General features: G+C 39.7%; 2 protein-coding genes across 6 annotated transcripts; one reads left to right on the forward strand and one right to left on the reverse strand.

Annotated features, from left to right (window-relative positions):
• Nucleotides 1-132: 132 nt before the first annotated feature.
• On the forward strand, nt 133-13,313 carry LOC120774890 (protein will die slowly). Its single transcript, XM_040104754.1, has 3 exons — nt 133-264; nt 10,750-12,810; nt 12,879-13,313. Exons 2-3 carry the CDS (start codon nt 11,944-11,946, stop codon nt 13,065-13,067), a joined length of 1,056 nt encoding a protein of 351 aa, XP_039960688.1. The 5' UTR covers nt 133-264; nt 10,750-11,943; the 3' UTR covers nt 13,068-13,313.
• On the reverse strand, nt 7,225-13,463 carry LOC120774891 (alpha-tocopherol transfer protein). 5 transcript variants are annotated; one of them, XM_040104758.1, is made up of 7 exons: nt 13,346-13,463; nt 13,192-13,296; nt 8,343-8,502; nt 8,064-8,145; nt 7,715-8,005; nt 7,512-7,648; nt 7,225-7,449 (listed from the first exon to the last, which is right to left on the reverse strand). In XM_040104758.1, the coding sequence occupies exons 3-7, from the start codon at nt 8,468-8,470 to the stop codon at nt 7,323-7,325; spliced, it is 765 nt and encodes a 254-aa protein (XP_039960692.1). In that variant the 5' UTR covers nt 8,471-8,502; nt 13,192-13,296; nt 13,346-13,463; the 3' UTR covers nt 7,225-7,322. The 5 variants fall into 5 exon arrangements, with proteins under 5 accessions (XP_039960692.1, XP_039960690.1, XP_039960689.1 ...); XM_040104756.1 differs by lacking the exons at nt 13,192-13,296; nt 13,346-13,463 and adding exons at nt 10,512-10,603; nt 10,658-10,732; XM_040104755.1 differs by lacking the exons at nt 13,192-13,296; nt 13,346-13,463 and adding an exon at nt 10,512-10,732.
• Between the last annotated feature and the right edge of the window lie 31 nt (nt 13,464-13,494).

Genomic DNA, 13,494 nt, shown 5'->3' on the forward strand with positions numbered 1-13,494 from the left:
TATGTAAATAAGTAAGTGGTATATATTACTATGTAGAAAAAAATTAGCTCTTCGCCTTCGCTTATTTAATTTTATTATTTCGTTTATTTTTAGATTTCTCGTGAAGGATTGAATTAATTTATTATATGGGATATTAGAAAACTTCACGAATTTGCACATTTTGCGCTGTTTCATCATAAATATTGAGTACTCAATGTACAGTTATTGTATTTTAATTATCTGCTGCGAGCATTCTACCCTCAAAGGCTTCAGGTTTTTTTGAAGGTAAGTTTTACTATACTATAACTGTCTGGCTTAATTTATTCGCCCGACGCAAACAAAATTAATTTGCCCACTGCTACCGTATAACGGGCAACGCAAATTTAAGCGCAGCAGCAGCTTGTGTAAATTTACCCTCTAAATCGAATTGTATATCTCGTCGAACACTTTAACTAAGCGCCAATGAATGTACTTGCCAAACCCATACTTTGCCCAGCAGACGCCATCGATTAGCAACTCACATCCACATAACCGTATATAGAACACATATGTATGTATGTACATAGATCAAATGTGGCTTAGATTAGTAGCCATGAACTGTTGGCACTGCAACTGAGTCCGAGAACTGTAGGGTATCGGAAGCGGAACCACCAAAGTTAGTATTCAAGGTATTCCAAATGGTAATTAGCACTGAGCCGAACCTCTCAACACACAATGGGTAGCAAAACAGGCGATAACTGTGAAAAATGTATACAGGCAATGGTACTGTGAACCGTAATTATCATTTTCCGTAGGTGATTTCGTTTGCATGTTGCGATAACGGCACAACCAGCACTCATTAGTGGTGCGACGGGGCGTATGAGCAATAACATTTCTGCCAAATAACGAAGATTATCACAAATACGTACGCATAAACGTTAAGCAGCCCCTATTGATGCGAACGACTGCCTCCTAATTCGGCACCCATTATACAATTTAATGACATCACAAATCCCTCGATATGGCAACGACACTGTCTAATGACGATATTGGCCTTACAATGTTTATATCTTCTGATGCTTCAGTCACACAAGCTGATAGTTAGCGCTATTAGTTTTCTTCACTTTTTACTACCCGGCAAACACAAATATTCGCATATTCGAACACCTCTTAATGGATGTTATCGCGATATTACCATTTGTAGTTTGTCGTGTTAATATTGCTGCTTCTGCGCAAGTAAATTGAGTAAAAAAAAAGTTAATTGGTTTTTAATTGTTATGCCAGCCGGACATGCGAGATGTTTTGCCACTAATAGACTGGCCAACGAATCAAAATCGATTAGCACTACGTCGGCTGTGCGGCAGGTGTGTGTGTTTGTGTGTATGCGCGTATGCTGCTAGATCAATGACCACAACAAAATGGTGAAATATGGGTCAGCAAGTTATTTATGGCGGATAATAGCTGAGCGGTGTGGGACGGCAAGTCTGGCTGCAAACTTACGTAAGGTTAGTTACGCTACAAAGCGCAAAACTGTCTATACTTCCATGAGCTCAAGTGCATCGGTCAAGTTTTTGTTGTAACTTTTATTATTTTTTATTATCTTTTATTCATATTTAAAGACTTATGCGTAGAAAGGTGAAATAATTGTTCCATTTTGAAAGTCAAATTGTATTGAGCATCAAAGGAGTTCAAACTTATATTAAAAAATCTCCGTGTGAATATCGCTAACAAAATAGAAAGGTGAAAACGAAATTCGGTGTCAGCCAGCGACAAGAAAACTCTGTAACCTGCTGTGACACTACATTTGTCTTCACAATGACATCAGAAAATAGCCCAGCTTTAGTTAGCATAAAATATTGGAATAAAAGAGGAAGTAAAAACATATCGCGCAATTGAGCGAGCAACGATGATTGCGTGTACTGAAGGAAAGTCATAGACACCGCTGGAAGTTTAAGTTTTTCTTGCTTGACATGTTGTCAGTCACCAATTGGCCTAATATTTTCTCAGTGACCTATTTACTTATTATAAATTCATAAATTGCATAACTTAATTGCCGTTTATTGGCTTGAACATGGATTACTTCAGCGCAGTGACAACTAACCGGCTGTCACGCTTCTCTTCCGCTGAAAATATGCATGCATCTGTCATATATCCTTCAATGATCGAACGCTTGCGATTAGCCCCGACAACAGCTAGCACTAAAGGGCTTGAACGTGAACGAGCACAACTAGGGCGTAACTTCAGCACAAACTGAAATACAACTTAAAATTGCTTTGTGTGCAGTTAATAATGTTTGCTAGTTTAAGTTGGTGTGTTGTGCTTGTGGTGGTGCTATGGTGCTATGTTGCTGTGGTGGTGCTATGGTGCTATGTTGCTGTGGTGGGAGTCAACAGCAGAGAGCTCTTGACTGTATTAGTTAAACGCTAAATAGCCCCAAAACCCCATTTAAATAGATACATACATATATGAAGAAGCTTTTGCGTGCGATAACCCTTTAGGGAATTTCCCTCTCAAATGCAGACGGTTTTCAGGTTCTCGCGCCTATGGCAAGCAAATACAGACTTGCGATTGTTTTTCTGTCTTGGCAAGCTTTTCAGAAAACTTGTCGAATCTGTTGTTGTTATTGTAGTGCCAGAATTCTGCCGAGTTGACAGTGCTTGGCCGGACAAAAATCCGTGTCCGTACCGGTTACGTACACCCGACTGTCCTGGGAACGTTCTTGTCGAATCCGTATTTATCGGTTATGCTCAGAAATTACATACAGTTATATGGACACCCAGGTACGACATTTCCGCATAACACTCTCTGTCAGTCATCAAAGTCTCTTTAACCTTCTTGACCAGTTTCTAAAGGAAATTAGTTCAGTTTAGAGCTGCTCGAGCCTATGCAGCTTTAAATTTGTCCTACAAAGCACGTGCCTGCATATCAAATAAATATATGTATGACACAAGCACCGCCGTACAACTGCATATGTACTATATATGTTTACACGCCCGCAATGGTGGCTTTAAGTGTCCACTGTAGTGCTGCAGAGACAATACATTGAGTGACGCGACCAACGGAGGCGATCGAAGTGTGTCATATAGTGTTTGATTTGCAATACACGCAAACGACAGAGACCAACATGTTTGTAACGATTCAAGTTGTTATGTTCGATTGTACGGTTGCCTGGTGCAGCTCATTGTCTATGCGCCTGCTGCTATACTACCCAATATACAAAGACAAAACTGAATTTGCGAGTGTGTATGCGAACACGAACCGGCTTTCTAGCAGATGTGGGTGTCTGCGCACACAAAGCCAGAGGCACGACCTCTTTGAACGACAAGCGCCAACCACCCCCGTCTTGCCAACTGCCACCGCCTATAGCGGCTTTTATGGTAGCAAAAAGTGCACAGAAATAGAAGAAAACACATGCAAAACATGGGTGTAGGCAATGGAGGAAATGTTTGCCGAAACCGCTTACTTGTAAATATCCATTACGATAGCAAAAACACAAATACAACATCCCATTGTTTGTGGGAGTGTGTTTTGTGTGTGCGCGCTCTGGGGGTGGTTCTGCTTTGGTACGCTCCCAACGAAATATTAATGAACATTTTCATTACGAAATTATTTTTGCTGCTTTTCGCCTAAAACGACATGCTTTTCATATGTATGATTGAATTTATGCTTGCTGAGCGGTATGTAGGCGCGTTCTTAATGCATTTTAAGTAAGTGAGTGTGAGTGTGTCTGTGCGCAATAGTAAAAAGTCTATACATATTTATGATGTAATATGTATGATTATTTACAAGTGGCACTCTTGCTTTGCTCCGCTTCTTGAATATTGCTTTCTTCTTATGAATGCGCCTTTTTCAGTTCGCATTTACCAAGCAAATATGTATTTGTTATGCTTTGTTGTAATTATAATGCCTTACACTCATACAATTCTTTGTATTCTTCTTCTACTTGCACGCGCGCGGCCGAATACGCTTGTGCTTTTTATTTTTGCTTATATTTTAGGTTAGCATGCCAACCGGCAACTCGTTACGGCGTAGCGTCCCGCTGTTATCCCCACCCATAGCACCGTCGCACCATCTTGTGTCGGCCGCATAAGTCACCACTGAAATACTGAGGAAGCGTGATGTGAAGGCATTTTAGTTTGGTCTGCCTTTTTGCGATGTCTCGGTGTTTGTTTGGTTTTGTTTTTTCTTTTTTATTTTTTGCTACGAGCAGACTACATTCGACACTACTATAGTTGGCAGCGCAATGGAAAAAACACGCACGGAAATTCGATTGCGCAAATATATACCATTTTCTATGTATGCATGTATATGTAGATGTGTATGTATGCTGCTAGAACCACATACATGTGTGCCGGAAAAACGGGGGGAGAAGTGCTGAAGTAAGAAGAATTCTTTGAATTGATGCGAACTGAACTCAACTCAGCGAAATACAAAAGAAAACTTCGATAGTTTTCATTATATAAGACTCCATTAAAAGCTTTAACATTCTTCAAAACTTGATGGCTTAATGACTTATTAAATTCAGGGAAATTTAATAAACAAAGTCGAGTAATACAGAGCCATATACCGCACTATAGTTTCATTATTAAATCAGCGCAGAAATGTCCAAGTTACCACATGCTTAAAGCCGCAGCACTTTTAACTTAACGATGCAAAAATTTCGCTTATTTTTCACTTTAATAATTTTATTTTAATTTTTTTTTAACATAATTTGTCCTAAATGTTTATATGAACGGACACTGACCGCTAACGCTGAACCGCTCGTCTATGCAAAGGTATTCACACTTCCATTGTCAGACTAGAAATACTCAGCGCTGCCTGCGCCTCTGTGCGGCGTGCGATTTAGTATATACGTTATTCGGCTCGCTACAACATGTTGGATGTTGCATGTTGGCGATCCAAACGACTGGCCCCACAGCCAGAGAACATAAAACAATTTGTTTAATTTCCAATTTGGCGCCGCGATGTGATCTGCTTTGAGAGTCACGTTGTGATTTCGCGGGAAGCTGGCTGCAAGTTGGCGCTATAAAAGAAACGCAGGCACCGTGCCTGGCCAGTGCTTTGGTGATTCTCGCGCCGCGATGTCATGTAGTTTAACAGTCGCGAGGTGATTTCGCGGGAAGCTGGCTGCCAGTTGGCGCTATAAAAGAAACGCAGACACCGTGCCTGGCCAGTGCTTTGGTGATTCTCGTGCCACGATGTCATGTAGTTTAACAGTCGCGAGGTGATTTCGCGGATAGCTGGCTGCCAGTTGGCGCTATAAAAGAAACGCAGGCACCGTGCCTGGCCAGTGCTTAGGTGATTCTCGCGCCGCGATGTGATGTCGTTTAATAGTCGCGAGGTGATTTAGCGGATAGCTGGCTGCCAGTTGGCGCTATAAAAGAAACGCAGACACCGTGCCTGGCCAGTGCTTTGGTGATTCTCGTGCCACGATGTCATGTAGTTTAACAGTCGCGAGGTGATTTCGCGGATAGCTGGCTGCCAGTTGGCGCTATAAAAGAAACGCCGGCACCGTGCCTGGCCAGTGCTTAGGTGATTCTCGCGCCGCGATGTGATGTCGTTTAACAGTCGCGAGGTGATTTCGCGGGAAGCTGGCTGCCAGTTGGCGCTATAAAAGAAACGCAGACACCGTGCCTGGCCAGTGCTTTGGTGATTCTCGCGCCACGATGTCATGTAGTTTAACAGTCGCGAGGTGATTTCGTGGATAGCTGGCTGCCAGTTGGCGCTATAAAAGAAACGCCGGCACCGTGCCTGGCCAGTGCTTGGGTGACTCTCGCGCCGCGATGTCATTTAGTTTAACAGTCGCAAGGTGATTTCGCGGGAAGCTGGCTGCCAATTTGCTTTATTGTTTTATGTTCTCAGCCGTGCCGGCAGCAGTGCCATGCAGCTCTTTCTTCGTGTAGAAAGTGTTGTCTGCACTGGGACACCGCGATAAAACAATAGAATTCCCGTAGTTAAAGGCGGTCTAAAACGCTTGCGTTAGAAATTTCATGTGAGAATTATTATCGTCGAGTTCAAACAATGTTAGAGAGTTCCTATCATAATGAAACTAAGTCACCATACAGCCACTCAGTGTACTCACTTCTAACGGTTGCAATGCAACCGCCGCTTCTGCAGACACAATGTTATAAGTGTCATTGACTGAGCCGGTCGTATTAATAGCGCACTCGTACAGTGTACTACATTCACGTTTGCTTTGTTCTGCAATTTTGCCTCGCACAACAGTATAAGGTGGTCAACTGCAATCGATATCCCATCCGCTGTGCCATTAAGCGCGGACGGTGGCATGCTGAACTCTGGCAGTCTCTCATGCTGGGGCAACCGCCCACAGATGAACTCTTTATAGCCACTTTGGATATTCTATGCGTTAAGTCTTTTAGGTAGCTTCTTAGTAATAAATAATAGTGAAGAAGGTCTTGGCTTTATTAAGAGTTTTCAGTTGGCGCCAGCTTGTGAGTTTAAATGAGACACGCAGTGTGATGAACCCATCAACCATCGATGTAGACGCATATTTTAGTTTTCAGGAGATGACGCAAATTTCTCATATTGGACCTTGTGAATATAACTGTAGACCACTTGCTGAGCAGGAGTAAACTTGCCTTTCAGAAGGTCTGATGTAAGTTATTCTCTGCCGACAATTGCAAAGTAATTTAGGAGCGTTGCAGGTGAGGTTGCCCAATTACATTGGCATCATTTGCATATCTTAGCAGTTAGTCTTAAACTTTCTTACTTCTCTTTCTACAACACCCCCCTTCCCCCCTTTTGGACATGTTTCTTTGTTTCGCACTTTGTGCTTCACCGCATTCCAATTTTTCCGCAGTTTTGTGCCGACATAGCTTGACTATTCTTCCTGCTAAACGGGCGTGATTAATGCACTTGGAATGCAAGCCTCCCAAAGCAGCTCTTATCAGGCGTGCTTGCCTCGTCACAGCTGCACAACTTCGCTTTTGCATATATTCTTTCCTTTTTTTGTTTTTGTAGTCCAACCGCCTTTGCCACATGCGGCGCTTTAACTTTGGCCTCACTCCATGCTTGCTAACCTCTTCAAACAGGAAAAGGAAGTGCACAACGCCGTCTGAGGGTGTCCTCCGCATGAACGAGTTGAATGAATTACGCCATGCTTCTGACTGTTGAATGAGAATGCAAGGATTATGTGTTTCCGTTTGTTAAAGAGCCTGGCAACAATTGAAATTGTGGGCGAGCTTCGGCAAGTGTGGCCGCCTCTCGAGTTCAAATGCAATACTGCGATAAATCCTGACTTTTGAGTACAGTTTTGTTCATACAACCCAAGCGTTTATAAAAATTAATCTTTTCACATACAGGTATATGGTATGTATACAAATTTATAAAGCAAACTTAGTTATCTAATCAATCTCCAGTGTTTTCAAGTTGTGGCATATGCTATCCGACTGCCGGTTCGCTTCGGGAACTACAGCTTTCGGTTTCTTGCTTTTGTCGATTTTCCATGCATCGGGGTTCATTAAATAATTCCTAACAAATACTCGAATTTAGTCCTCCTATAAAAAGCAAAATTATATTTTTCAAAATAGTACCTCTTCTCTATGAGTAGTCCCGTCCATTTCGCTTTCAAAACGGCCAAAGTGCCGGCCTTACCGCCATACTCTTCCGGCAGCATATCACGTGGAAAATGTTTGTAGGGCGTATCAGCATTAGGTAGATGAAAGTGAATCTGTTCTTAGCAGAAATATATATCGCAATTATCAATACGTCTAATGATTGCGACGGGGGCACTTACCAGCTTAAACACCTCACTCTTAATGAACGGCTTCACCACCGTCAACACTTTATCCAGATAAGATGGACAATTTAGTACGTGTATGGCCTTCAAGCGCACTGGGTGTGCCTCCTGTACGAATTTCATATAAACACGCAGCGAGCTGAGCACTGTGCGCGCAACATGTCGCAAACTGTAGCCGGCCATGTCGAAAATGGGTACCTCGCCATCACACATGCCCGCCTCGTCGGGGAGGACGAATCGCAGGTCGGCCATCATAAAGAACACCTTAATGCTGGCCGTAAAGTTAAACTGAAGAACAAACATTTATTTAACGTTTAAACTACAACAACAAAAATAAATAGTGCACCTTATCTGCATCGAAATCGATAAGACGATACAAAAGCAGCTTGTTTTTGTCCGGTGTCAGTCCAGGCAGCGGCAACAAGTCGCTGCAATAGTTTTTTAAATATAAAACAAACAAAAAATAACAAAAAAAAAACAGATTAAAAGGCAAACCGGTAACAGTGAAACAAGAATATGCAATATTACGGAAACCGCGGAAACGGTAAATATAGCAGTAATCATATGTTAGCAGCAACTGGTTTGGTCGACAAATCGCCAATCCAGCTCCTTCGCCGTTACTTACGCGACTTGCAACAGCTGCTGCGACTCTTGATCCGTGGGATCGCGTTGCAGAAATATGTGCGCATACTTGTTGCGCAGCGCATAATTGAGCTCAAGCAAGCGTTGGGCGCCCGCCACATCTCCGAACATCGAATAGAGGAAGCGCTCGAGTACCGGCTTCTCTGCAAAAGACATAAAAACAAACAAAAGCTCAGTCGAAGGCGCGAACAGAGCCTACTAAAACAACATTTTATGCACATATGTATGTATGTATGTATGCATATCTGTGCATTTATGTACATACATTTAAGCGTATGTATTGTTCACGCAAAAAACGGCGCGGTTTTGGCAAAAAATTGCACCTAAATCACGATGCTAGTGTGTAGCCCACTGTTTTTCACATGTTTAACACAATTTTCACGTAAACATGTAATTAAAGGTGCATTTACATATGTATGTGTATATATACATATATGTATATTTAAGTAGTTGTATATTAAGGTAATTGGCTTGTAAGTGCAATAGAAATAAATGACACCGCCTTTCAGTATCTTCTTTAATGGAACCGGTTAACCTACTGTTTTGTTATTATTTTGTTGTTATTCGTATGCCATACATACACTTACAAAGCAAATGAAAACTAGCTGGTACAAGTACCAACGCAGTGGCATTAGGAAAATTGCAGTAACTAATTGGTAGCCTAAACAATACATAGTACATGCCTTCTTTAGCACAACTGCAATTAAGTCTGGTCGAGGTGTGAATATACATATGTACATTACATTATGTACATTTTGGCAATGCAAAGTTGTGTAGTTATGTAATATTTGAGTAAATCATAAAAATTACTACATACATATGTTGTGATAAGTATCAAATCATTTTTTTCTTGAATATATTAAATTATATAACAATCAGAAAAAGTGTGTGTGCTGATAAAAATGTTCAATTGGAATAACTCAATCGTCCTTAAGCATACATATATTTGCTTATGTATATTGGGTAGTCGAAAAAGTTTCTTCGTATTTTGTCATTAGATGTCGTTCCATCGTATATCTCCAGTGCAACCAATCACATTGTGTCATACCATGTAGTGTAGGAAAGGTGAGATTTTAAGCTTCATTTAGGCAAAAAAAAAAAGGGAAAATAATGAAGAAGTTCGCTATATTCTGAAATTTTTGTATAAAAAAGGTAAGATTGCCACGCAAGCCACCAATTTACATATATGTAATTTGTGAAGTTTACGGATACGACGCTGTATCAGTTCGTGCAGCACAACAATGGTTCGCTCGCTTCCGTTCTGGGTATTTCGAAATTTCGATTTACACTGATGAAATAATGTATCTAGCGAAAAAAGGCAAAAAGAGGTCGATCAAAATGGCATATATGTATTTGTTTGTTTATTTATTTATTATTATAAATATAAATAAAAAATACGAAAACACTTTTTCGACTACCCAATATAAACAGAACATATTAGATAAGTAAAATGTATGCGCAAAACAAAAATAAATGTTTTGTTGACCAGTGTTATTTGTACTGACTTTTGAACTGCAGATCTTAATTTTTTTTTCCTTTTTTACGCTAGTAAAACTTATTATGGGGATTTAATGTATATTTTAATAAAGCACTTTCGCGCGTTATTATTACTACAGGTTTATTATTTTTGGTTATGTGTAGCCCTAATTAGGAAAGAGAGTATCCACACCACAACACTGTTTTTTTCTTATTGCTGCACACATATTGAAACATTAAATTAATTATTTAATTACAAAAATAGAATACAAACCGGGCTTCAATAAGTTTGCAATAACAAAATTTATCAAAAATTGAATTTAAACTGGCCACTTGTCACTGGCAGTCGAGCCGTAAATGGCGCACGTATGACTTTGAAATTCCCTCAAACGAGATCGAAATACTTAAGTAAACAAAACAGCGCCTGCTTAGTATGCCAGACAGCGCATCGGTTTATGAGCTGGATTAGTGACTGTGCTTTGTAGGCATGTCTGTTTGCAAACAATTATAAAAATTATAAACCATTTGCGTAGCCAATCAGCAAATCTTTGTCAAAGGCGATTTCTAAATAATATATTGAAATAATGTACTATATGTAAAACTTTGTAGTTGAAAGGTTATTAACTGTGATAGAATATTTCAAAACGCGCTATCTAAATTAAAAACTGCGGGTCACCTATAGCTTGTGGCAAGTGCGGCTGCGTCCTAATCCAATTTTCCAATACTTTGACAAGTTCATCTAACTCAGGTCTTAAAACCATTTTGTTCCTAGAAGGAATTGCAAACATCAAACCAGAGAAATTAGAAAAATAACGCAGTTACTTTTGTAAACAAATAATCAGTGAACGTTAAATTAGTTTTGTGAATTCCACGTGAGAATTGTTTCTTTCACTTTTGCACTTTTGAACTTTTAGGTTATCCAGTTTTCCAAACACACATATGTTCTACGGTATAGCGAAATTTACACTTCTATGCAAAAGATGAGCAACGTTGACAAACGAACTACCGCGTGCAAGAAACCCGCAGCAACTGTGCGCGCCTCCCAGCCGGACGAACTAATATGTGGGTATAAGCACGGCGACAAACTTTTACGAAGTTGGCTTGCATAGTACAAAGTACGAAATGAGCATCACGTTTAAGCCACATTATTTGCTGTTGTGGCTTCGATAGAGTCGCTGTTAAAACTCAAATGCAGCAACTTGTCTGCATGCCAGCCGTAGCAATTTGGGCCACATCCCGGCAGTCACAATGGAAGCTATTCATTTTCTTATTTTTCCATATTTTTAAATTCATTGTCAATTCTATGCAAAGTTACTTATGTATGTACAAAACGTTGTTTATTTAGCGACATTGGACCGTTACGCATGCGCGAGCACATTCCATTTATCAAAAGCCGCCCAAGCATGTGTACACACATAAGTAGATAGACGTGTCGTTTCAATATATTTCGAAATGTTTAATATATTGATACTTAGTTTAAAAGAATGAAAAATATTAAAAAATAAATGCAATTGTTAGATAAATTGTTTAAAAAATGATCTTGTTACGATAGCAAAATAGAGATTTAGGTTTTAAAACTTTTTAAATTACTTGTAATACATTTGTACATCCTGTTCAACATATTTACTTATAAGTTTATGCATTCTGTTCAATATAAACTAAGATGTGTTCATATGTGTGTCTGTCCCCATTGGCGCAAATTAAAAATTTCGCTTGTGCTGTTTACAGCGCCATCTATACTATTAACACCTAACTTTTTCGTATATTTTGTTTTAATAAAGCTTTTATATTTTAACACTTTGGCAACTCTGAACACAAAAAGCAAACACGAGCCGCATCGTCAACTTCACGCAGAAATTAAAGAAAAACATTGAAGAGTATACTAATTTTTTAATTATTAAAGTAATATTCAATATTTATAAGAGAAAATAGATTCGGAGTGGCAAAAAGGCAACAGAAGTTTAATAAAAAACAGTTTCCACATACTGTATACAAAAACACAGCAACAACGTGCCGCGTGGAGCAGCACATCCAGTTAATATATTTGACAGTATATTTAAGCCGCAGCACTGAATTCGTGCCACGCGCCCCTTCCGCTAGTCCACAGGATGGTACCAATAGGTGTTGTACACGGTCACCCAGGCGTGCATCAACCACAACCAATGCCCACGGCACCCTCGGGTCCCAACACCCTACAATCTTCTTCATCAGCAACAACTAGCACTCCGTCGAACAAGAGTTCAATGTCTGTAAAACCGAACTATGCGCTGAAGTTTACTTTGGCTGGACATACGAAAGCAGTGTCCGCTGTTAAGTTTAGCCCAAACGGGGAATGGCTAGCTAGCTCATCGGCTGATAAACTGATAAAAATATGGGGTGCGTATGATGGTAAGTTCGAAAAAACCATATCTGGCCATAAACTCGGCATTAGTGATGTCGCTTGGGCATCTGACTCGCGTCTATTGGTAAGTGCGAGTGATGACAAAACGCTTAAAATTTGGGAACTGAGCTCAGGAAAATGTTTAAAAACACTTAAAGGACACAGCAACTATGTTTTCTGCTGTAACTTTAATCCGCAGTCTAATCTAATAGTATCAGGCAGTTTTGATGAAAGCGTACGTATATGGGATGTTCGTACCGGCAAGTGCTTGAAGACTCTTCCAGCTCATTCTGATCCTGTGTCTGCAGTTCATTTTAATCGTGACGGCTCTTTGATTGTAAGTTCAAGTTACGACGGACTTTGTCGTATTTGGGATACAGCGAGTGGACAGTGTCTGAAAACACTGATTGATGACGATAACCCACCAGTAAGCTTTGTTAAATTCTCTCCCAATGGAAAGTATATTCTGGCCGCGACGTTGGACAACACTTTGAAGCTGTGGGACTACTCGAAAGGAAAATGTTTGAAAACTTATACAGGCCATAAAAATGAAAAATATTGTATATTTGCAAATTTTTCTGTAACCGGGGGCAAGGTATGTGACAATAATTATTAGAGCTTTGTGCCAACAATTTTTTATGCAATTTTTGTTGGCTTTCGCAGTGGATTGTGTCAGGCAGTGAAGACAACATGGTTTACATATGGAACCTTCAGAGTAAAGAAGTAGTGCAAAAGCTGCAAGGTCATACCGACACTGTTCTGTGTACAGCATGTCATCCAACTGAAAATATAATTGCTTCTGCAGCGCTAGAAAACGATAAGACGATCAAATTATGGAAAAGTGATACTTAAAATTATCTGGCCGCTTATTTTGCTCGGTTGCATACTTATAGTTTATTGATAAAATTAGTTTAAGAAATTATTATCAAAACCTTTAATATATAGTATGTATCTACTTTTTAAAACAAAAACTCACATATATATAAATTCATCTATTTCATTTCTGATATGTATCTGTACGAAGACGAAATTGTCATCCAAATAAAGTTCTGCACCAAGATTTTCGCGTCTGCGTTCCTCTCTTAACAAACAAAAGAATTAACATATTTTTACTGAGTCAAACCCCATACTTATCTGAACACTGAATTCGGGTGTTTCTATTATAAATTTGCCGCAATTTCGCAATATTATGGATTTGTTTGACAATCACAAAATCCAATGTCATTTTGCAGACAATAATATTTTTTTTTATTAGATACGGCAACATTGTTTTCTTATC

The sequence above is a fragment of the Bactrocera tryoni genome, chromosome 4, assembly GCF_016617805.1.
Source record: "Bactrocera tryoni isolate S06 chromosome 4, CSIRO_BtryS06_freeze2, whole genome shotgun sequence".
NCBI classification, from domain to species: Eukaryota; Metazoa; Arthropoda; class Insecta; order Diptera; family Tephritidae; genus Bactrocera; species Bactrocera tryoni.

Excerpts from the sequence above, each read along its gene's own strand:
- LOC120774891 (XM_040104755.1), bottom strand. The coding sequence starts at position 10,623 with ATGTTTGCAATTCCTTCTAGGAACAAAATGGTTTTAAGACCTGAGTTA. Across the intron at positions 8,503-10,511 it reads GCACTTGCCACAAGCTATAG|AGAAGCCGGTACTCGAGCGC; the intron begins GTGACCCGCAGT and ends TGTCTTTTGCAG. Across the intron at positions 8,006-8,063 it reads TCGATTTCGATGCAGATAAG|TTTAACTTTACGGCCAGCAT; the intron begins GTGCACTATTTA and ends TTTGTTCTTCAG.
- LOC120774890 (XM_040104754.1), top strand. The coding sequence starts at position 11,944 with ATGGTACCAATAGGTGTTGTACACGGTCACCCAGGCGTGCATCAACCA. Across the intron at positions 12,811-12,878 it reads TTTCTGTAACCGGGGGCAAG|TGGATTGTGTCAGGCAGTGA; the intron begins GTATGTGACAAT and ends TGGCTTTCGCAG.